Source organism: Trichechus manatus, unplaced genomic scaffold (assembly GCF_000243295.1).
Source record: "Trichechus manatus latirostris isolate Lorelei unplaced genomic scaffold, TriManLat1.0 scaffold00092, whole genome shotgun sequence".
NCBI classification, from domain to species: Eukaryota; Metazoa; Chordata; class Mammalia; order Sirenia; family Trichechidae; genus Trichechus; species Trichechus manatus.
In genome coordinates, this window is record NW_004444028.1 from 7,010,158 (window position 1) to 7,034,558 (window position 24,401).

Sequence of the window (24,401 nt, forward strand, 5' to 3'; positions counted from 1 at the left end):
ATATCATATTAAGTCACAAAGCAGAATGTAAATATGTGTAGGGACATTGTTTTTAAAAATTATTTAAAACTGGAAAGAATACCAAAATATTTATAGTAGAATTATGGATGCGTTCCATTTCTGTCTTTATACTTTTCTGCATTTTCTAATGTTCTACAATGCGCATGTATTATGCTTTTAAAAATTAATTTTAAAAATACAAAAAAGCACAAAGAATAATACAATAAAAACCAAATACTTCCCCTCCCTTTAAAAAAAAAGTAGAGGAACCTTAAATTCATATTACTAAGTTAAAGAAGGAATGCCAAAGATGAAGAAATTGAAGATTTTTACGAACTTCTGCAGTCTGAAATTGATCTAACTCGCAGTCAAGATGCATCATTGGTAATTACTGGTGATTGGAATTTGAAAGTTGGAAACAGAGAAAAAAGGATCAGTAGTTGGAGAATAATGGCTTTGGTAATAGAAGCAATTCCCTCAACATAAAGTCACTGCCTCCTAAGCTTCCTATCTATCCTTTCAAGTTACTATTGTCAGTTTGATCCCATATAGATAGTTCTTTAAAAAGAGCACAATGCTCAAGGCAGACATGCTTTACTAATTAAGCTAAAATATTGTTTGGTTGGAAGAAGACTTCAGGGGATATTTTTGGTTAAAGATTTAAAGATTATCTTAGGATGATAGTTTTGGGGGTTCATCTAGCCTTAGTGGCTCCAGAAAGTCAGCTTCCATTAGAATTTGAAATTCTGTTTTGCATTTTCCCCCTTTTGGTCAGGATTTTTCTATAATCTTTGATCCAGATGTTCCGTAATAGTAGCCAGGGGTGGAGCCTCTTTTTGTTTGTTTTAATTTTTGGTTCCGTTTTCCTTGTTTTTGAATCCCAGTAGTCTGACATTTATCCTTTGTGGTCCCCAGTTGATGTGCGCCTGCCGTTCCAGGCTGAGATGTTCATCCAGAATGTCATCCTGGTGTTCTTCTGTCTTGGGATGATCGCAGGCATTTTTCCTTGGTTCCTTGTGGCAGTGGGCCCCCTCGTCATCCTCTTCACAGTTCTCCACGTTGTCTCCAGGTAAACAGGAAGCTCTCACATCTGCCAGTGCAGGATGAAGCCAGTGTTGCTAGTTGACCACTCTGACACAGAACTCATTTTCTCTGCAGGGTTTTAATTCGAGAACTGAAGCGTCTGGACAACATCACGCAGTCACCTTTCCTGTCCCACATCACATCCAGCATTCAGGGCCTTGCCACCATCCACGCCTACAACAAAGGGCAGGAATTTCTGCACAGGTCAGTGCTGATGGGAGCCAGAGGGCGACAGGGGGAGCCAGCATCCCAGGCATTTTGTAAGCGTCTATGAGTCACTTCAAAGCCAGAGTTGGAGATTGTACTGGTCATTACTCAGGGAATTAGTGATTTAAGGGGAGAATGGTCTCTGATTAAAATTCATTTGCTTGGTGGGACTCCCTTGTAAGCAAATGAGAAGCCAGAAACACAGGTTTGGATTCTGTTGCTTTTCAGTCTTGGGTGGCTATATTTGATGGAGTTTTGCTCTTTTTGAATAGTAAAACGTAGCCATTGGCATTAGACTGGCATTTTATTTAGCCATTGAACGTTATTTGCAAAATGTACATACATGGATAGTCGTTGTGGAGATTTTGTATTAATAAGAGATTGAGAAGAACCTCAGTGTCCTTCAGCAGAGGACTGGTTAGATAAGCTGTGGTGTACCCATACAGTGGAATTCTCTGTGGCCCCTAAAACAATGAGGTTGCTCTAGGGGTACTGAGAGGCCATAATCTCCACGATCGAGTAGTGGAGGAGCAAGGTACAGATACGTGTGTGTGGTGTGCTGCCCGTGAAGTACGTGTCGCGTGTATAACCTTCAGAACATCTCTGAAAGGAGACACAGGGAACTGGCTAAGAGTTGCCTCCTGAAGGGGGAACTGAGAGCTCAAGGATGGGTGGGACAGAGACTGAGTTTCATGATAAAACCTTCTGAGCCTTTTAAATTTTCTATTTTGTGCATACATCACCTGTGCCAAAAAAATTAATTAATTAATTTAGAAAGAAGATGTAGACTAGGAAGGCTAGGGAAAAAAAAAAAACAGTTTTATAGAAAATGTTAAACCACTCAGGAAAATACGTCTTTACTTTAAGGGAACTAAGTGAAGTGTGTTGTGCGTGATAGGTGTGTTATATATACACATACAGTAAGTATACATGCATGGAAAAAACAATGCTGGAAGAAAATGCAGCAGAATGTGAACCCTGGTTTCAACTGGGTAATGAGATTACTGGAATTTTACATTTTGTTTCTCTGTTTTATTGCATTTTCTAAATTTTCTCTAAAGAGCACATATTTTTCTTTTAAGAAGAGAAGATCGGGTTTTTTTAAAGTAAAGAGCATTTGCTTGGCAAGACTTCCTGCTCTGGAGTTATTTGTGCACGGCACCCTGAGCCTTCACGTGGTTCTGATCTGCTCTCTAGGGCCCCTGGTGACAGTGGGGTCCCCACCTCAGAAGGCCTCTCTGGTGCCATGTCAAAGTCCCTTCTGCTCTGGTTTAGCTCACTGCTCCTGGTTCTTCGCTCCACGGCCCTGGGAAACAAGTACCGTTTGCCCAGTGTGATGTGTCGGCAGATCCTTTCAGCCTGCTCATATTCAGCCTAAGAGTTTTTTTCCTCTAGACTTGGACCATTTCTGCTGTTGGCCTACGTGACTTCTCTTTCTTTGAGAAAATAACCCCTGACCTATAAGACGTTTTTCTAAACCTTAGCACAAGCCTCCTTGTTTTGTCACCTTTCCCATACTTCCCTCCTGTTGTTAAATTAAATTTTTGTCCCTAACACCTTCAATATGTTTCTTTGAAAGGAAAAACTAGAAAACCCTATGTGTGAGGAGAAAGCCTCCTAAGCATGAGGCCTGGAATCATCTGCCCTCCTGAAGTTTCCTGTTGTACTCCGAGTTACAAGCAGGAAGTACTTAAATATCTGCCCCCCATTCCGAAATCCACCGAAGCTTGGACATCCTCCCTGACAGCGTCGTGTGGTGCTGCATTTGCCCATCAGGCGTCTGTCTTCCTCACAGGTACCAGGAGCTACTGGATAACAACCAAGCCCCTTTCTTCTTGTTCACGTGTGCCATGAGGTGGCTGGCCGTGCGGCTGGACCTGATCAGCATCGCCCTGATCACCACCACTGGGCTGATGATTGTCCTCATGCATGGAAGGATCCCCCCGGCCTACGCGGGTCTCGCCATCTCTTACGCTGTCCAGGTCAGTATCTGGGATCAGAGCATCATCTCTGCTCCCCTGAGCCCTGTCTGTGTTGGGCTGGAAGAGTGAGGTGGGGGCTCCACCCTCTGCCATCGCTTCCCCTGGGGACCTCTAGAGCACCTCTTGCTCTCATTTGGCAATGGCAATCTGTATTTGGTTGGGGCAGGCAGAGAAGGGAGAGAGGCAAGGGTGGTGTCTAGGAAAGAAGGGATTTAATTTGGTTGCATGTAAGAAACAGGTGCTGTTTTCTTCATAAAGAAAACATAACATTGCAAGTTGTTTCTTAACTAAGTCTTCACTAACCTCTCATCTCTGGCCTCTTCCTAGCCTTCTAAGAAATGCTGCCCCTTCAATATGCTTCTTATGTGCATTTTCCTGCCAGACCCCTGATTTTCCTAGTGCTGTTAAATATGTAAACCCTTGTAGGGATTACTGGTGGAGCCCCGGTGGCACGGTGGTTAAGCGTTCGGCTGCTAACTGAAAGGTCGGCAGTTGGAATCCACCAGCTGCTGCTTGGAAACCCTACGAAGCAGTTCTGCTCTGTCCTATGGGATCACTATGAGTTGGAATTGAGTCGACGGCAACGGGTTTGGTCTTTTTTGGGTTAAGGATGATTGAAGGTCTGTAAATAGCTTAGCCAATAATTGAGAACTTGAACACTGACTACTTATTTGAAGATAAGATTTTAAGGAATTATTATTTTTTTAGGTGTGCTAAGATTATTGAATTGTATTTTTAAAGAGTATACTTTAGGGAGTCCTGGTGACGCAGTGGTTAAGAGCTCATCTGCTAACCAGAAGGTCAGCAGTTTGAATCCACCAGCCACTCCTTGGAAACCCTATGGGGCAGTTCTGCTCTGTCCTGTAGGGTCGCTATGAGTCAGAATCGACTTGATGGCAAAGGGTTTGGTTTTGGTTTATACTTTCAAGAGATACAAATTGAAGTATTTATGGATGAAATGAGGGGATATCAGGGATTTGCTTCCAAACAGTACAGGAGAGGGGAACTGGGTAGGGGTATAGATGAAACAATACTGGCTGTAAGCTGACAACTTTTTAAGCTGAGTGATTGGCACATGGGGGTTCTTTATACTATTCTCTCTACTCTGGTACATGTTTTACATGTTTCCATATTAAAAAGCTAAAAATAAGGAAGTAGCCAGAGGAACCCTAGAGATGTGTGTCTTCACAGATGCACAGATGTCTGTCTGTGTTATGCAGACTTCCTTATGCCTTGGGGAAGACTGCGTGTAGTCTATGCTCTGTTCCAGAACCTTCAGTCTGGAGTTCACAGGGGCTCTGAATTCACGGTTCACTCAGCCCCAGGTCTTGTTTGACCTTCCTCGAAGCACTCTCACTAGTTGCTCACAGGTTGTTGTCTCCATTTGTTCAAGGTTAAGAGAACACACAGTCCCTAAAACCAGCTGCGGTGTGTGCCCAGTGGGTTCCTGTATGAATAACTCCAAATATAAGAATCAGCAGAAAGCCAATTCCTGTGAGGCAGAGGTCAAATGTATCCCAGATTTCCACGTTCTCCAGGCTGCTGTACCACTCCATCCTGACACCGGCCACTCTCCCTCCCCTCAGCACTCTTCATTTCCCTGTTTGGGTTCACAGAACTCACAAACTGTACTTAGAGTTAAGTTGTTTATTAAAGAACAGGGTACAGCTTGGGATCAGTATCAACAGGCCACAACTGAGGATCAGGGAGCATGTAGGCAAAGTCTGAAAGACTCCCCCAAAGTGGAAAGTACATCCCTCCCTTGTCAATTTCAAGGCATGGTACCTCCCAGCGGGTAGGCCACAAACTGATCAGCCACAGGCACTTCATTTGCATAGTAGGCTACAACTCACCTCATCTGCATAGTCCAATCCCTACAAGTTGCATACCAGTCACAGGGCAAGCTCTCTCCCAGGACTGGACAAAAGCTGTCAAACCAAATTGTTTACAGCTTACCTAGGAAATGTCAATCGACCTGGACAAAAGTAACAAACCCTCAAACTAGAAACTAGGGCAAAGGTAAACTCCTCAGGGTTTGACGAAAAATCTTACGCTGTTTTTCCAAAGAACCAAGGCAAAAGGTCACATGAAGGAACTCATTTCACCACCAAAAAACCAAAAACCAAACCCATCGCGATTGAGTGGATTCTGACTCGTAGTGACCTCATAAGACAGAGTAGAAGTGCCCCACAGGGTTTCCAAGGAGTGGCTGGTGTCTTCAAACTGCTGACCTTTTGGTTGGCTGCCGAGCTCTTAAGCACTGTGCCACCAGAGCTCCTCACTTCACCACAGTTCCTGTAATTGAGTTAGGGTTCCCCAGATGAAGGAGGTTCTCTGGCACCGATGATGAGTTCACTCTTGGGTTTTCACTTGCCATTATCAGTTAACGGGGCTGTTCCAGTTCACTGTCAGACTGGCATCCGAGACGGAAGCTCGATTCACCTCGGTGGAGAGGATCAACCACTACATTAAGGTCAGTCTGCCTGCCGTCCCGTGACTCATCAGCCCTTCATGGGGTCGTATTCACCTTCAGTGACTCCGATGGATGTGTAAGGAGGAGACCCATCGTCTCTGCCTTATCTTACCCCACAGTCTCTTGGGCATGCTTAGGATGGAGAAGAGACTATCATTAGGGTTTCTAAGAATATGAATTGTGTCCAGTTGAGAGTTTATGTTCATTGACTTCATATCCCAAGTGTTGAGGAGCTTGTCCGTTCACTTTAGTTGACTAATGTAGCATTCATTTTGCTTACATGATTTAAAACCACGTACTGCCTTCTTTCTTTGTCTGGTTCAGCTGTTCTTAACCAGGGGTAGTTAAGAACCTCCTGTTGAGCGTTAGACAAAAGCACACACGTGAGCCTCATCTCCGGGAAGTCTGAAGCGGGAGGTTGGGGGGTAGAGTGGTGAAGATGATGAGGAAGAGGAGGAATGGGCTTCTGTGTTCTCAATTGACCCATGCTCCATGGCGAATTCTAAACTGCATCCACGGCTTAGAAACCAGTTAACTTAATTGATACCGAGCTTGTCTAGCCCTCCTCACCTTCCCCCAGGAGCACCTGCATCCTTGCTGTGGGCAGCATCTTGCTGGTGTCGTTGTTGGGAATCTGAAAGCAATTTTCTGCCGAAAGAAAATTGAGTCTTGAGTAGTTAGGATTCTGAAATTTAACTCCGTGTCAAGTGTTATGTATTTTGTGAACTGCCCTGAGACTTGACCAGCATTCACAGCATTGTTTACATGGAAAGAATACATTCCAAGTTCCAAGGAATTGACTTACATAGTTTTGACAAACTGCCCTTTCAGTTGAGAGCTGAGTGTATGTAAACTGTGTTTTCTGGCAGAGACCCGCTTCACTGAACGTTTGGTTTTGACAGTGAACCTCGTTAGCTGTAGGATGTATCTTAAACTTACAAATGATTCTTTTCAGAAAGAGTGGCAGCTAGCTGTCTCGTGTATCTGCCAGTAGCTATTCTTTTTGTTATTGTTGTTGTGCTTTGAATGAAAGCTTACAGATCAAGTCTCACGGCCGTTCTTTGTTTGTATGTCGGCCTCTCTGCCCACCGCTGTGGTCAGTGGCGGATACGTGTGTGAACATGCGCATGCAGAGTGTTTAATGTCGCTCTCACTGAGCACGTTGTGATGGTCAGAGGTGGTACAGAGTGGATCCTACAGACCAGTCATCTCTCCAAGGACTGGCTTCCTGCTGCCCGTCCCCAACCTGGATGCCTGTCCCAGCAGAGTCCTTCCAGCTTGGAGTCCTAGACTTTATACACCACCCCTGGAGCACTGCAGTCTTTGGCCCTTATTTCCCTATGAGGCTATGAGCCCCATAGCTGGTTGCCACAGAGTTTTAAAACGTTGTAAGGTGTGACTACTGGTGACAAAAATTACCCAAGCAGTTATATAGTATTTTAAAACTAGAATAGATTCCCAAGATTATCTGATTCAGTCCCCACAATTTACAGCTGAGACTCTAAGTCCCAGAGAGGGGAAGTGACGTGTCCAGGTCACGCAGCTCCTAGTGGCAGAGCTGAGGCAAGAGTCTGTGTCTCCTAAAAGGACTGAGATGTCAGGATGCCAGGATCTGATTAGGTGTTCAGTCAATGTCCATCTCCTTCCTTCTGGTCTAGGACAGTGGTTTTCAAATGGTAGAATCCTGTTTCGAGTGGAATGTTTACAAGGAATCCCAATAAAAACTAGTGTGGTTGAGGAGAGGTGGAAGGCCTCTTGTCCCACCCCTTAGGTTTTCCCACGGCCCCCAAGGCCGTGATGTGGAAGGATCCCTCAAGACAAAAGGCAGTTTCAAAACCGCTGCACTGCCCCAAGCTGCTGCTTGGTAGCTGTTGGTACTTAGTAGCCATGGTACTCCATCTCTGCCGAGTTTAGTGGTGGTAAGTTTGGTGCCAAGGGATCTTCCATAGCAAAAGGACAGGGTGGCAGCTGCCTCTGTGGTTGTCCTGCTTTTACTCCTCCATGACAGAGCCTTGCCACCTCCCCCAGAATCTGTGTGGTCGATCTGAACTAGCCTCTTGTGTCTCCCCAGACTCTCTCCTTGGAAGCACCTGCCAGAATTAAGAACAAGGCTCCGTCTCCTGACTGGCCCCAGCAAGGAGAGGTGACCTTCGAGAACGCAGAGATGAGATACAGAGAAAATCTCCCTCTGGTCCTGAAGAAAGTGTCCTTCACCATCAAACCTAAGGAGAAGATCGGCATCGTGGGGCGGACAGGATCGGGTAAGGACAGGCAGAGTCCTCTTTGGAGAAACGTTTGGACCTGTGTGAATTTAGTTTGGGGTTCATGATTTGCTGTTCGCTTAATATATTGCTTTTATCCCTTTCAGCCAGATCTTTGTTAGGTGACTGATTAGTGCCTCAGACCCTTCTGAAGCCAATTTTCTAGGTTCATTGTTAGCCCTGTGTTTATAACATGTCATGCTTTTTCTAATTATAAAAGTTCCAGAACACTTGGAATATACAACAAGCCCAAAGGGGAAAAATAACCCATAATTCCACTACTCACAGGTAACTGCTGTTAACATTTTAGTGAATATTTTCTTAGACTTTTTCTATCAGCACACATATTTACAAAAATGAGATTATTTTACACATAGTTTCTTGGCCTGCTTTCTAAATTATTAGTGTTTGTCCATGCCAGTTAATATTCTGTGACATAATTTTTATGCAGCGTCTTTTCATACTCTGTTTTATGGATGTACCATCATTTACATTTAACCAATCCCCAGGTGGACGGCGTTGAGATTGTTGACATTTTCACCAGTATAAGCAGCAATGCAGTGAACCTTCTTGTTTACATCAAGTCAGAACTTTGTGATGTGGTACCAGCACGGCCGGTATTTGTCAGAAGCTGACACAGCTCTGAATAAGGAGCCTCTGTCCCTTTGAAGGCGGAAATCATTTTATTGGGCTGACATCCGTTGCAAACAAATAGACAATTGGCCTTCCTTTACTTCACTCATATTCTTAGAAATGTGTTACTATCTACCCTTTAGATTTCTAGGGTCAGGGCTTGAGTAATTTCTTTCTTTTCCCTCTCTCCTCCCTGAGTAGCGTTTCAGAGATGGAATCTTCTTTTACTGCCCTGTTTAACATAGCATGAATGAGAGAGCTCTTGGTTCCAAAGTCATTAGCTTTCTGGGCTCTGTGTTTCCTTGGCAACAAAGCTCTTCCTGCTTTTTTTCTTGCTGTAAAAAGAAAAGAGAAAAAAAGGCCTTTCATTTTTTCTGGGCAATTTAAAGAAACGGCTAAGAAGTAGAAGGCCATTTCCTATTTCTCTCATACTAAGACAAGACCACCACCAGGTTTTTCATGCCGGAAAGAGAATCTTCAGCCAAGGAGGGTGGCTGTCCCAGCTTACTTTGCTCCCTCTCGAATCTCCTCTGTGATATTGGCTCCCAGGAGCTCAGTGCTCTCTTGAAGGCTCTGGCTGTGTTCCTTCCTGTGATTTCCCCTTAAGACAGGTAAGCCAGCCTTTATTAAACCCTGCGCAGTGACAGAAGAGAAATACGGAAGAAAAATTAAGTAATTATAAATAGCCCGCCTTACAAAATCTAATTTCTAATCCTAACACAGCTTCTTCCAAGGCTCATAGGCCCTGGCTCTGCCGTGCTCATGGTCAAGGACATCACCGTGAGGATGTTCTTGCCTTTTTTGCCAGCACATTCCATCGGTGCAAACGTCTTCCAGTCCAGATGACCCATACCTAGGCATCTTTTGTTGAAGTGGAACAATTTGACCAAGTCCAGCACCGTTCCTTCCTTAGCTTGGATCTTAAAACAAACAAAGAATGCCTTAACGCTGAGGGAGTGTCCCCTTCCTCTTATATCTGAGGAGGGGTCCAATAACAGGTCCGCCAATCCTGAGTGAAGAAATTTACTTCTAGGAGGAGAAGGCCTCATTTAGAACAGTCCTAACAAGAAACTTATTTGCTCTGTAAACGTTCACCTAAAGCTCAACAAGAGAGAAAGAACGAGCAGGCCTGCTACATGGACTCAGATTTCCTAACCCATTTCTGGTAGATGGACGTGAGGATTGCTGTGTTAGGAAGAAAGATGTTTGCAGAGTCTCATTAGTTGTTTGGCAGAAGTTTGCCCCGGGCGCAGATCCCAACAGCTGGGATATAACCGCACACGCTGGGACAAGGCAGGATGCTTGTACCCTTAATGACCACTGCGTGGACAGCCTCGTGGTGATCTCAGCAAGGAAACAGAGGCAGGGGGTTAGTAGGAGGGTCAAGAACCAAGCATATGTAATCGAAAGGCGGAAAATACGGAAGAGAATTTCAAATTCTCACCGAATCCAGACTTTCTGAGGCTGGATGAACCCCTGAAACTATTGTCCCCGGATAGTCTTTAACCCTTACATCTTAAACAAAAGTACCCCCTGTAGTCTTCTTAAGACAAAAATAGTAGTTTAGCTTAACTAGTAAAGAGTGTCTGCCTTGAGCATTGTGTTCTTTTCTTTTAAGATCTGTCTATATGGGATCAAACTGACAACAGCAACTTGTAAGAATAGATGGGAAGCTTAGGGGGCAGTGAGTTTATGTTAATGAGGGAGGAACAACTCAGAAAAGGACGGTGAGAGTGGTTGCACAACTCGAAGAACGTAATCAGTGTCCCTGAACTGTACATGTAGAAAGGGTTGAATTGGGTTATGTTCTGATGTGTATATTCTCAACAACAACAAAAATAAAATAATTTTCTTTTTTTAAAAAAAAAAGAAAAAGAACCAGGCATCTGGCTAAGGCAAGGAACTGCAGTTCTAAATCTAAACCATGAATCCAGTTTACAGAAAGGTAGACAAGACTATTTCAAACCTTGTTTTTTTTTTAATTTGGCACTATATAGAGAAGCATGTTTTAAATGTTTATATCCTTTGACTCAGTAATTTCATTTCTTGAAATCCATGCTCAGGAAGCCATCTGAGGTTGGAGTAAAATTTGAAAGATGAGATATATAAGTCACAACTTTGTGATAATAAGTTTTAAATAAACCACATGTCCAGCATCAGGGTACCAGTGTCATGACTGACAGTACATCCACATGATGAAATATGTTGCAGCCACTAAAATTTTATCTTGAAATTTTTTTTTAATATTATAGTTGGGTGCTTGTTACATAATGTTAAGTGAAAAGAAAAGTAATCACAATATCGTATCTCTGGTATGATCTCAACTCGGGGGATAAAGACTGAAGGAAAATGTGTAGTAAGATGATGGGAGATTGATAATTGTGTTCTTGTATTACGTATATAACTTTTTAAATAAAGATTCAGTTAAGAAAAACTGTTCCACTCATCGCCATGCTACTGAACACGTTATGTTCTTCCCCCAAACCCACTTCTCTACCAGAGTCCCCTCTCTGGGCAGTGTCATCTATAGGCACTCGTGTATTTACACAAAATTCATACAAAATACCCCCTCCTCCCCTCTGTGTGTTTACCCCCGGAACTGCTTCCGTTTTCCAGCTGCTGTGGTGGCAATGAGATGCCCTTTCTTGGTTCTCTCTCAGCTACAGCGAGAGGACAGAGGAGACAAGACACACCTTGTCCTCTGGTGTACCCCTAGCTCCCTCGTGTAAGAGCTTTCCTCCTACTGCCTGAGAAGCATTAACCCCTGAGTCCCTGCTCCTCAGGTGAGGAGGGCCCTCTCCTCAGGTGAGAAGGAGGTATTTTGTTTTCCCTTTCACTGTCATGAAGGTGTGACAGTCCCTCCCAGTCCTTAGGCTGAAGCTGTGATGTAAATGCATATGCTTGATAGCTGAGGAAATCCAGTCACTTTTTTCTGTTTCTTATCTTATGCATTATCTCACTTAACCAGTTGACTTAACAGCTGAACAGAAATAGAACAGTAGAAGATTTTGCCCTGAGAGTAAACCAGCTTTTATTTGCTAACTGAACGACTTTCCTGCATGTCTTCTGCCTCGTCAGGGAAGTCCTCTCTGGGGATGGCCCTCTTCCGCCTGGTGGAGTTGTCTGGAGGCTGTATCAAAATCGACGGAGTGAGAATCAGTGACATTGGCCTCGCCGACCTCCGAAGCAAGCTCTCCATCATCCCGCAGGAGCCAGTGCTGTTCGGTGGCACTGTCAGGTAGGCCGTGGGCACCAGGTGGCTCGTGCCTTCACCCGGAGGCCTGGTGGGACCACGGTGTTGGAGCCTCCCTCTCAGAGCGAGACCAAGTGGCGTCTGGGAAAGTGCTTTCCCACTGCTCCGTGTGTTTCCCACAGCGGAAGTGAGCGGCAGCTGCCTGTCCACGCCGCTTTGTTAATGAAACCGGGCAGGGAGGCCTTTCAGCGGTGGAAAAGAAGTCACGTAGATTTGGGCTCAGATCTCTGCTCTGTGACTTGGGACAAGCTACGTAACCACTCAAAGCCCGTTTCCTCATCTGTATAATGGGGATAATACTGAATCTAGAACCAGCCCCAGAGCTGAATGCAAAGAGGTGCAGCCCCTTCCTCTTCTTTTTTTTTTTTCATTGTGCTTTAGGTGAGAGTTTACAGCTCAAGTTAATTTCTCATACAAAATTTATACACATATTGTTATGTGACACTAGTTGCAATCCCTGTAATGTGACAGCACACTCCTCCTTTCTACCTTGGGTTTCCCATGTCCATCCAGCCAGCTCCTGTCCCTTCTTGCCTTCTCATCCTGCCTCCGGACAGGAGCCGCCCATTTGGTCTTGTGTATCTGCTTGAACTAAAAAGTACACTCTTCATGAGTGTTATTTTATGTTTTATAGTCCTGTCTAATCTTTGTTTGAAGAGTGGGCTTTGGGAATGGTTTTAGTTCTGGGTTAATGGAGCGTCTAGGGGCCATGGCTTCGGGAGTTCCTCCAGTCTCAGTCAGACCATTAAGTCTGGTCTCTTTATATGAATTTGAGCTCTGCTCCACACTTTTCTCCTGCTCCATCAGGGACTCTCTGTTGTGTTCCCTGTCAGGGCGGTCCTTGTGGTAGCTGGGCACCATCTAGTTCTTCTGGTCTCAGGCTGATGGAGTCTCTGGTTTATGTGGCCCTTTTGTCTCTTGGGCTAATAGTTTTCTTGTGTCTATGGTGTTCTTCATTCTCCTTTGCGCCAGGTGGGTTGGGACCAATTGATGCATCTTAGATCCCTTCCTCTTCTTAACAAAGTTGGTAAGAAGAAAGAAAGAAAAGCACACACGTACAAATAGAATCTTGGATGTGTGGTTGTGAAGATCGAATCAGTTGATACAAGTTATACAAGCATAAACCCAAACACCAAACTTGTTGCCATCCAGTCGATTCTGACTCATGAAGACCCCACGTGTTTCAGAGCAGAACTGTGCTTCATAGAGTTTTCAATGGCTGTGATCTTACAGAAGTAGATCACCAGGACTTTCTTCCGTGGTGCCACTGGGTAGATTTGAACCACCAACCTTTTGGTTAGTAGTAGAGCACAAACCATTTGTGCCATGTGCAAGCGCAGAGCCTGACAAATAGGACACATTCAGTAAACAGTAGCTGCTCTCATCATCTTCATCACCCATCCTCCATCTTCCTCCTGCTCCATGCTCTCATCTGTCCTAAGAAAAAAACGAAAACCAAACCCATTCCCATCGAGTTGATTCCGACTCATAGTGACCCTACAGGACAGAGTAGAACTGCTCCATAGGTTTTCCAGGGAGTGGCTGGTAGATTCGAACTGTTGACCTTTTGGTTAGCAGCCGTAGCTCTTAACCACTTTGCCACCAGGGCCTCATCTCTCCTAGGTCTGCTAAAGTTGCCAATTTTAATGGTATCTTTCAACATTACTAAGAACTCAGTACACATTGCCAGTTCTGCTCTTCTTCCCATAAATCGCCCGATTTTTAGATGCCACAGGAATGTCTTTGAGAATAAAATCTGCCTTGTAATTCTTAGCTCAAGAAAAAGAACCATATATTTTTGTTTGTTTTTAATCATCATTTGGAGAAGAATCAAGAAATAAGGCATGCTGAACTGCTCTTGAAAATGCCACCACCAGAAAACCTCAATTTTAAGTTTAAAATTCTCACAGAGCTTCGTTTGGGCTTGTGAATCAGGGACTTCCAGAGTAAAAGGTTCAGAATTGACCAGCAGGCACGTGCAGACGGTATTTGTAGAACATCATGGAAGTAGAGCTTCTGTGGGAAGAGGGACCATTTGTTCTCTCCTTCAGGGAGTCTTTACTGATTTGTGGACAAGCTGTGGTGGGTGATGGGCTGCTGTCTTCTATTTTTAGTTCCCGAGCACAGAGTGCTGTTCGGGCAGGTAGCTGTGCAAGCTTAGGAAATCACACAAGTTTAATTTTCTGCTGGCTGTAATTTTAGCTTCTTCAGTCAGGAGTAGACATTGACTTATGAAATATTAAATCCCAGACCTTCTATCCTTCTCCCTTTGTCCCATAAGGTTTCTTACAGATCCCAAAGAACATTCAGCTTTGGGTGTTCTTTTGCTTTTCTTAGAAGATTAGAAAGCCTATAGTAAGTTTCCCAAGGTAAGAGCAGGATAGATTGGCTATATATTTAGCTACCTCTTGTAGACTATAAATGTGGAACTGTATCTGCACAGCCGTTAACCAGTATTGGGAGTGGGCACGTCTTCTCCTTGAGATACCAACAAGCAATTAAAACTTGCGAGAAATCCTTACAGGGAAAGCAAGTTAAACCAAAATCAACCAAAACTCAGAGAAAGTTACAAGGTATAGATGTCTTAATTCTATGTGCACGTATAATCTGAATTACATTATTGTTGTTAGGTGCTGGTGAGTCAGATCTGACTCATAGCAGCCCTGTGCACGACAGAACAGAACACTGCCTGGTCCTGTACCAGCCTTACAATCCTTGCTACGTTTGAGCCCATTTTGAAGCCACTGTGTTAGTCCATCTCGTTGAGCGTCTTCCTCTTTTTTGCTGACTGTCTGCTTTACGAAGCACGATGTCCTTCTCCAGGGACTGATCCCTCCTGATAACACGTCCAAAGTACGTGAGATGAAGTCTCATCATCCTCTCTTCTAAGGAGCATTCTGGCTGTACTTCTTCCAAGACAGATTTGTTCGTTCTTCTGGCAGTCCATAGTATATTCAATATTCTTCACGAACACCCTAATTCAAAGGTGTCAGTTCTTCTTCAGTCTTCCTTATTCATTGTCCAGCTTTCACACACGTGAGGCCATTGAAAGTACCATGGCTTGAGTCAGTCGCACCTTATTCTTCAAACTGACATCTTTGCTTTTTAACACTTTGAAGGAGTCTTTTGCAGGAGATTTGTCATTCCTGGCATAGTAGATCATATGATTGTTCAATTCAAAATGGCCAGTATCCATCCATTTCAGCTCACTGATGGCTAGGATATCTATCTTTCGAATTATAGACCCTATAATTTGGGGCCACACCCTTCCTTAGATTAGCCAGAATCTGAGTCCAATCCAATATCTCCCCATCCACCTGCGTCTGGGCTCATGGGCCTCTGGGCCTGTGGCCAGTCCTTTCCCTCTGCCTTTTGTCCTGAAAGTTAGCCTCAAGAAAAGAGGCCCTTCCTCATTGGGGGCTTAAACACCGGCAGAGCTTTCCTTTCCCTTTCCGCAGAGGTCCCGGGAAATCCAACCCTTGCCTCTGCCCTAACAGCCCCCAGCTGGCGTGCTTGCGGTCCTGTGGATTGTCGAAGCCTGGCATGGCGGGGGCTCATTCTGCCCCTCAGGGAGACTGGTCACCCTCCCCCATCACTCAGTAGCCCGTCTCTGAGTCTAGGTGTCCCTCTGTGTGATGGGTCCCTTCGCCCCACCTGGGGCGTTTCTGCTTCGCATCTGTTCATTAGCCAGAAGCAGTCTCCTCCTTTCTTCCTATTCAGAAGCCCTCTCTCCCTTTGGATCTGCCCATTAAAATTCCTCTCTTTTCTTTGAGGACTATCTCTGACTTTCATCTCTTAGTCACAGCAAAAATGACCGAATCTACAACTGCCTCGTTCTGTTTTGGGTTCATCCTAGGCCCGGAGCACTGTCGGACGGAAGCAGCTAGCACTCGAGATGGGACATAAGTGGCAGAAGCAGGCTCTTAGAATCTCGGGCTCTTTCCGTTTCGTCTCTGAATTATTCTATTGTTAATTTCCTTTTGGGAAAGTTTGTGTCCCTGCGGAACTTGGGAATCCCCAAAAGCTTCTAGTTTCTATGTCAGGAAGTAATTCCAAGTCTAGACTTAACGGTATAAACAGTACTAGATAGAAACGAACGTTTGTTGAAAATCGTTTGTGCCAGACACTAGCGCTCTGCAAAGTACCAGCAGCAACAACAACAACAGGAGCCAACCTTAAGGACCCCGGGTGCTGCAATGGTTAAGCACTTGGCTGCGGACTGAAAGGTTGGTGGTTCTAACCCACCCAGCTGCTTTGGGACCTGTTGGTGTGCTCCCAGAAAGATGACAGCCTAGAAAACCCTACGGGGCAGTTCTCCTCTGTCACATGGGGTTGGTATGAGTTGGAATCGACTTAACGGCACCTAACAACAGTGACAACCTTATCGGGAACTTACTATGTACCAGGGACTGTTGTGAGCGTTTTACATGTGTTAATTCCTCTAATATTCAGGACTGCATGTGGTCTAGGTCCTAGAACTCTGCCTGGTTTGTGGATGAAGTGACTGAGGCACAGACAGGTTAAGCAGCTGCCGGAACGTGGACCTGGCCGGCTGGCTGCAACAGCCAGGCCCTTGGTCACTGCACTCAGCACACTGCCTCCTGGAGCCTGGGTCCCGACACCGCTGTTGACAACCTCCAGAGGTGCTCTGTTTCCAGAAACCAGAGTCCGACCTGCCGCCTCAGAGGTCTTTCTTTTTCCAGCTTCTTCAACCCTTCTCGTGTGCTTTCAGATTTGTGCAGGCCCCTCCCATCTTAAAAAACGTCCCCACCCTCTCTGCTCCTCTTCAGCCTTTTCCATTCACTCCCCTTTCCCCTTTGCCTTTTTTCACCTCTAACTGTCTTTGTTTGTTTTTGCCCTATCTTGCCCTTAACAGCTAAGGCCGAAAATCGGTCTTTAATTTTGAATAGCTATTTTGAGCCTTCCTTTATCTTCCTGATAAGAGATGGTCTGTGAGTCCCGAAGCCTCCTGCTCTTGGGACCTAGGCCTCTAAGGAGGCGCCCACCGTGGACGAGAGACATTGTGAACTGCCCGCTTCGTTTTACTGCAGGAGCTGCTAGGCCTCATGTAGCAATGGCCAGCAGGCTAAAAAGAAAATAGAAGCAAAGATGAAAATGTATTTTGGGGCAACAATAGGACCCCAAGAGCTCTGACTATTAAAAACAAGTGCCCTCATATTCAGGGTTTCAGACATCTTTTTTTTTCTGTCCTCTCAGCTGACGGCTTCTGATGCCGTGGCTGCGTAACTGCCCTCAGTTCCGTCTGTGAGTCAGTCCCGGGACCATCTGGCTTCTCTAATGAGGGCATATTTTTTCTGTTCCTGATAGAGCTCCCCACTAAGACCAGTCTCGCCTGCCTTAATGTATATGTTTACCACCTGCTGGTGATTGTAAGTTGTAAGGAACCGTGGTGGCACAGTGGTTAAGAGCTGCGGCGAGCTACCACTACTAACCAAGAGGTCGGCAGTTCGAATCCACCAGCCGCTGCTTGGAAATCCTATGGGGCAGTCCTACTTGGTCCTGTAGGGTCACTATGAGTTGGAATTGACTTGACGGCAGTGGGTTTTTTTTTGATGGGGGGATGATTGTAAATATTCCTTACGTACCTGGAACCGATTGGTTAGTCTGCTAAGGCTCTGTCAGGTGGTGTGATGGGCCTAGGGGGACATTGCATGTCATGCCTGGTGGAGCTTCGCTGAGTCCTCACCTGCAGAAAATCTGATGGGGTGGGCTGCTCGGTGAGCAGGCAACCACACTTTTATGTACTTAGTAATGTGTACTTGTCTGATAAGAGGTATCTGATGACATTATTAGGCATCACGGCCTAGACCAAGGCTAGGGGAACTGTCCACACATTGCTGTCCTGGGAACCAACACTGTGGACACACTCAGCCTCACGTGACTATTGATTGAGGTCTTACTCCGTGCAGAGGACTCAGCCCCGTAGAGGTGGGAGGGATCTGAGCGGAGTGGTAAAATCCAAAACCTGGAATTAAACATTCCTGCAGGAGGCGTAAGCTAAACCAGAAATCTAGAATTAGCTATCGAGCCACAAGTGGCAGTTTGTCAAGTTACTGGTGCTGGAATCCAGCCTTCGGGAACGTAGATTTTCCACAGGCAGACAGAACACAGCAGCAGAGACTTGGCACTATTCACAGACCCAAGTTGGCTGATACCTGTAACCTGGGAGTTCAGCGTGGAGCCGAGCAAGGCGAGGCCCCAAACCTGGGGAACCTGAGTAGGCGGTCAGGATGGGCACTTAGCACTTGGAAGCACAACAGGAGTTTAATCACCAGAGCTGGATTGATTACAACGTGGAGATGCAAGCTACAGAAGAGGGTCCCATGACTCTAAGCAGGAACCACAGTCAGAGCAGGGCGAAGATACAGAGGAGCCTGGTGCTAAACCTCCTGCCATGTTGACTCCAACACCAGTTCCTACTGCCCAAGGTTGGGGTTGGTTCTCACAACGGGCAAAGGTGACTCCTCAGCATGGCGTTCTGTGCCAGCTGGGTAGAGACCAAGGTGGGCAGTGCAAGCAGGAGACCAGGCAAAGCAGGACAAGACGGCTGTTTGGAACCAACCGTCATGATTTTCCATGGAGTTGGGTTCTTCCTTTCTGGGTTTGATTAGGACTTTCCAGAGATGCTTCTAAAGAACTTGGAGCAAGTTGTTAAAGAAATAAAATTAATAAAACAACAGTAGTTATAAAGTCAATAAATAATTTTAAAAGTCTGAGGGCTGTGATTCAAAAGTGAGACCCCTGTTATAACCCCGAAGGGCGGAGATTCTGATGTAAAGTCTGAGGAGGTCCATATACGACCACACAAATGGGAGAGAGATTTTATTGTGAAAACTTGCATTGCCAGCTTGATAAATGTCACTCAGAAGATTGTCTTCCTAACCTTGCGCCGTGGGAATTCCCAACAGTCTTTGTATGACTAACCTTTAATTCATCAGACTTGGGACAGAGAACACAGTTTTCAGTCTGCCCCTAATCTGTTGGTATATCAGTGTGGAAGGTTCCTCTCAAAGGCAGCTGGACAGGAAGACAAGAAACACTAATCTTATCAGCCCAGAGGCATGTGCAGACAGACTCCGGAGTAAAACAGGGACAAGGAAGATCAGACACTTTCATTGCCTCTTGGTTTTGTCCATTGGATTAGAATCAGGTGAACTCCTTAGGCTTAGCCTATGGTCTGGCATTTCATGGGATTCAGTTAAGATTATCGACAAAGCTGACCACTTTAATAAGAGGGCTCTTCCTAGATGCTCATAGAGAGCAGTCTTCTCTATCCAGACCTCTCACGGATAGGGTGTTATCAGAACTGCTTCCGGTCCTCGCATTCAGCTTCCTGTGAGTATTGTATCCACTTGGAAAATGCACCGAATATGTAAGTCAGACCAACCACAAGCATTGGGACCTGGCATCTAGCCGGTCCACGTGTGCCTTGTCAAAATTGATAGTTACCAGCTACTGGGTGTCTTGGAGCCCTGGTGGGAAAGTGGTTAAGAGCTTGGCTGCTGACCAAAAGGTCGGCAGTTCAAATCCACCAGCTGCTCCTTGGAAACCCTATGGGACAGTTCTACTTTGCCATGCCCAGAATTAGTAAGTACAGATGTGGAGACACATGATCTGGTTCCAGTACCTCCATTACCTGGTCCACCCAAGTGCTGTCCCGGTCTCCTAGCCCCAGGGTCGCCCTGTTACAGAACACGTCACCAGCCCCTTTTACCATCTGCAGCCCCAGTTTTCACCGGTGACCTCAGCAGCACTTCTGAGTCCAAATTTACGTTGTATTTCTTAAAGTTCATGTTTCTGCCAAAGATTTTCCTGTCTCCCAAATACCAAGCATAATTGTACGAACCAAGCAAATGATACCTAATGCCTTTCCAATTATTAGACCTACAAATGTTATGTTTAGATCAAGACCAAAAACATACCAAAAAAAAAATACGGTAATATTTCCATTTGCCACTAAATACCTGTTTCACCATCACCGCTTCACCCCCACCCTCGTGACAAATCTCTTTTTCTCCTGTCTTTTAACATTTGCAGAAATGGCTAGCCCTCTTTTGGTATAAGCCACGGTCTTCTCCAAATTGATCTTCTGTACCAGGAAAATTCCTCCCTCTCCAGGTGCCCCTCGCTCTCTCCTTCCTCCTCCGCGGATCCGTTCCTTCCCTGGGCAGGCTAGCTGCCTTCAAGCCACTGTGCTCAGGGCCGGGGCTCACACCTGGTGCATTAAGAACAGAGGGGACACTTTTTGTAAGTTTGTGGTGTATCTAGAGAGCTGTTTTTTAACATGTGTATGCGTAGCAAAATCTGGAAGGCTAATATGCCAAAATGCTAACAGTGCTTATTTCTAGGGGTGTGATTATAGGTGATTCATATGTTCTGGGTTTTGTTTTGTGGTTTGCTTGTTTGTATTTTCTAATTTTTCTATAACTAACTTGTATTACCCGCATAATAAAAATAATAAACAGTAAAATAAAGTTTTGTAAAGAAGAAAGCAGCCCAACCCTGTCCTCAGAGACCTTCCTGTGCGGGCTGTGCACCGGCACTCCTGCCTCGGCTTCCACCTGTGTTGGTTGGGGATTGAACCATCCATGACCTTACGGGTTTTGAGTCCTCCTTGTCCCTGAATGTTTGAACTTGTACCAGAGACAGCTATTGCCACACAGTTGCTTAAATGTTGGGCCTCTGAGAAGTTCCTGTTACGTTTTCCTCTCCCCAGATCAAACCTGGATCCCTTCAACCAGTACACCGAGGACCAGATTTGGGATGCCCTAGAAAGGACACACATGAAGGAATGTGTAAGTGAAGCCCAGAGGAGGGAGTGCTGGGCACTCAAGGTGGACGCGCAGTGGTGCTGCTGTCACTCTGCAGCCCAGCCCCGGCCTGTCTCTCCACCCCCAGGATGTCCACAGGAGAGCACTGTAGAGAGGCTTTCTCAGGCATTTCAGACACGTCAGGGAAGCTGACATCACCCAACACACCCCACCTGTGGTCATTCTGGTCTTCTAATAGCCATTGGCAGTCCCTGGGTGACACGAGCAGTCTGTGCTCAGTTACTACCCTGCAGGTTGATGGTTTGAACCCATCCAATGGCACCACGAAGAAAGGCCTGGTGATCTGCTTTTGTAAAGATTACAGGCTTGAAAACCCTATGGAACAGTTCTACTCTGTAACACATGGGGGTCACCAGGAGTCAGAATTGACTCGACAGCAACAGGTTTTAATATCTATTAACTGAGAAGATGTCAAGGACAATTACTTAGAATTCAGTCATGCTCTTCTATTTCATTGATCATAGTATAACAAACTTTTGAAACGTCCATAAGTGTGCAAAAGATATATAATTTATTGAGTCTGCAGGCAATGTGTACCCATGGGTCCACTCTGAGGGAAGTTTAGCAGGCCCCAGGGGGCCCACAGGCTGCAGATTATCACCACTAGCCTGGGGTGGGGTCTCTGGGGTTCCCAGATTGAGTCTGGCTCAGGGTTCCCTGCTGTAATTCAGCCAGCTAAGCTCTTATTTTTGTCTCTTCTCTATTGGGCTTCCTCTTATGATTTCATCTGAAGACTAGGTTCCACATCTAGTAACAAGGACAGTCTGCGAGCCGTGGGCCTGCAGCTTTGAACTTCAAAACGAGAGGAAGTTTGCTCACCCCATTTCCTTTTGCATGGCCATATTTTCAGAATAAAACTCGGGGCCACCACCTGACAGGAGTTTTGGACACGAAAATGTTACCATTTCATTGCATTTTGATGACATGAGGCTAACCAAACCCACTGCCATCGAGCTGATCGTGACTCACAGCAACCCTATAGGATAGAGTAGAATTGCCCCATAGTGTTTCCAAGGCTGAAATCTTTACGGAAGCAGGTGGCCACATCGTTCTCCCACAGAGAGGCTGGTGGGTTCCGACCAGCGACCTTCGGGTTAGCAGCCAAGTGCTTACCCACTGTGCAACCCGGGCTCCTATGAGGCTAACAGGATAGTATATTTGATATAGGGACTCTCCTAGAAAATGTGGGTCCCAGGACACCGTCAGGATCCCTGGGTGGCGGGAACAGTTAAGCGCTGGACTACTAGCCTAAAGGTTGGTGGTTCGAACCCACTCAGAGGCACCTCAGAAGACAGCCCTGGCAATCTGCTTCCGAAAGGTCACAGCCTTGAAAACCCTATGGGGCACAATTCTACTCTACACATCTGGGGGCGCCGTGAGTCAGAATCAACTTGACGGCAGCCAGCAACGACAGGACACAGCCGTCATATCTGTGCTGTCTTTCTGTTTGAGCCAGGGTCTTAGCTGGTAATTCCTTCATCTGTTTCAGAATAATTCATTTTTTGCCCCTAAGTTTTTGACAAAATTTAGTTTTGTATCCTTCTAATCTCTACTTTCCTCCTCCCTAGATTGCTCAGCTACCTCTGAAACTTGAATCTGAAGTGATGGAGAACGGGGAGAACTTCTCTGTGGGGGAGCGGCAGCTCTTGTGTGTGGCCAGGGCCTTGCTGCGGCACTGTAAGGTAAGGAGCCCTAAGGTAAGGCGTTTGGCGGGCGGGGGGCGAGCGAGAAGAACGGAAGTGTCGCCTTCCCTGTGGTACTGAGTCTGGAGGTATACCTGGCTCTGAGCCAGGAGGTACTTCCTGAGGAGCTGCCCGGGACATGCTAAGTTGGCCCCGACAGGATTTGGGTGGAAGGGGTTTTTCTTTTTTGGTTTTTTACGTCCTGCAGCCTTTAGTTTCCAAGGACTTCTTTTGTTCTGGCTGGTGAACAGTTGTCGTACTGGAGACCACAGACTTAAAAGATTTTAAAGGTGTAAGAGACATCCAGGTCATCTGCTCCAATCTCCTTACTGTGCAGACAGGAAAAGGGACACCCAGAAAGATGAATGTACATGTTCAGAGTCTCGGAGCAAAGAGGGGCAAGTTGTTTTTTTTTTTGTAGAAATCAAGGCAAGCATAAGGGTTTAAAGCTGTATCAATTCTAAGCAAAACAGTATCTTTACATATGTATTTACATAGAAAAAAACAACATGTAGTATAAAATCTAAGGACTGGAATACCTAGTAAGACCTGGATTAATCAGAATGCGTCAGGAACTTAGCGGATCCCTCCTTCTTTTCTGAATATTGTCTGATGGAGCTCAAACATGAAGATGGTTCAAGACCGGGCAGCGTTTCATTCTGTTACACGTAGGTCGCTGTGAGTCAGAGCTGACGCCGTGACAGCTAACAACACCTTTTCCTCTGCTTCCCCGGCAGATACTGATTCTAGATGAGGCCACAGCGGCCATGGACACGGAGACAGACTTACTGATTCAAGAGACCATCCGAGAAGCGTTTGCAGACTGCACCATGCTGACGATTGCCCACCGCCTGCACACGGTTCTTGGCTCTGACAGGATTATGGTGCTGGCCCAGGGACAGGTAGTGAGGCCACCAGGGACCGTGGCTCAGCATGTGGCCTTGTACGGGGGGACAGCTGGCCCCGACAGGGACGGGCTGATTGCCATCTTAGCACCGTTTCTGAGCATTCACATAAGTGTCCATAGTGGCTGTGCTCCAGACAAGAGATTGAGTCAGGGACGCTCACGCTGGGTCCTCATTTTACTTTCCTACTTGCCGTTTGTTGCTTACAAACAGTGACGCTGAGATTTAGGTCTGAGATCACACGTACTTAGTGATGCATTCACACACACAAGACCAGCCCGAGGCGGCTCTGAGACCAGCCACCACCGTTTGCTTTTTGCAGTCATACAGTGGTGCTAAACTTCTCAGCCTGCTTGTCCGAGCTGTCCACACTCGGGCCCTAGCCCAGTCTTCTTCATTTCCCACTCCGCCCTTGCAGGTGCTGTTGGCTGTAGACAGCCTTGCATCCTCGAAACTTGGTCTGAAGTGCTCTCTTGTAGCACGTCTGTCTCATCTGATAGTAACAATGTACGTGCCCCAGCTCCCCTATTAGACTGTAAACTCTGAGGGTTGGCGTCATTCATCTCTGGGTTCTCGGCAGGGGTCAGCACTACAGTTTTTCCGCACATAATAAACGTTATGTAAATTTATGTAGAATAACTTCTTTGTGTGCCACTGGGATGGAAGCACATTAAGGAATATGCGGGACTAACAAGCCATTTAAAACAAATAACTTGTCTTCTGTTGTTAATAATAATGGCTACCATAATACCCATTGCAGTCTAGTCGATTCCGACTCCTAGCGACCCTACAGGACAGAGTAGAAATGCCCCGTAGGGTTTCTAAGGAGCAGCTGGTGATTTGAACTGCCGACCTTTTGGTTAGCAGCCAAGCTCTTAACCACTGCACCACCAGGGCTCCGGCTACTGTAACAGCTACTATTAGTGAATGTTTATTGTGTGCCAGGCACTGTGCTAAGTGCTTTACCTATCATCTGTCAACATACAATCAATCGTCACAACAACTGAGAGAGATACAGATAGCATTAGCTTTGCTTTACTGCTAAGGAGAAATGGGATTTTTCCCCTACA

At 45.8% G+C, this 24,401-nt stretch overlaps 1 protein-coding gene across 3 annotated transcripts in view; it reads left to right on the forward strand.

Moving 5' to 3' along the window:
• The window catches only part of ABCC5 (ATP binding cassette subfamily C member 5), an 83,408-nt gene that overhangs the window by 57,243 nt on the left and 1,764 nt on the right, over nucleotides 1-24,401 (forward strand). For 2 of the 3 annotated variants that reach the window (XM_004382292.3, XM_023736804.1), the window contains exons 21-29: nucleotides 916-1,069; nucleotides 1,159-1,287; nucleotides 3,086-3,272; nucleotides 5,656-5,745; nucleotides 7,817-8,006; nucleotides 11,718-11,877; nucleotides 20,630-20,708; nucleotides 22,313-22,426; nucleotides 23,164-23,328. In XM_004382292.3, the coding sequence (XP_004382349.1) occupies nucleotides 916-1,069; nucleotides 1,159-1,287; nucleotides 3,086-3,272; nucleotides 5,656-5,745; nucleotides 7,817-8,006; nucleotides 11,718-11,877; nucleotides 20,630-20,708; nucleotides 22,313-22,426; nucleotides 23,164-23,328 (1,268 nt within the window). Of the gene's footprint in view, nucleotides 1-915; nucleotides 1,070-1,158; nucleotides 1,288-3,085; nucleotides 3,273-5,655; nucleotides 5,746-7,816; nucleotides 8,007-11,717; nucleotides 11,878-20,629; nucleotides 20,709-22,312; nucleotides 22,427-23,163; nucleotides 23,985-24,401 lie in introns of those variants that run through there. The other variant, XM_023736805.1, reaches the window with a different exon arrangement.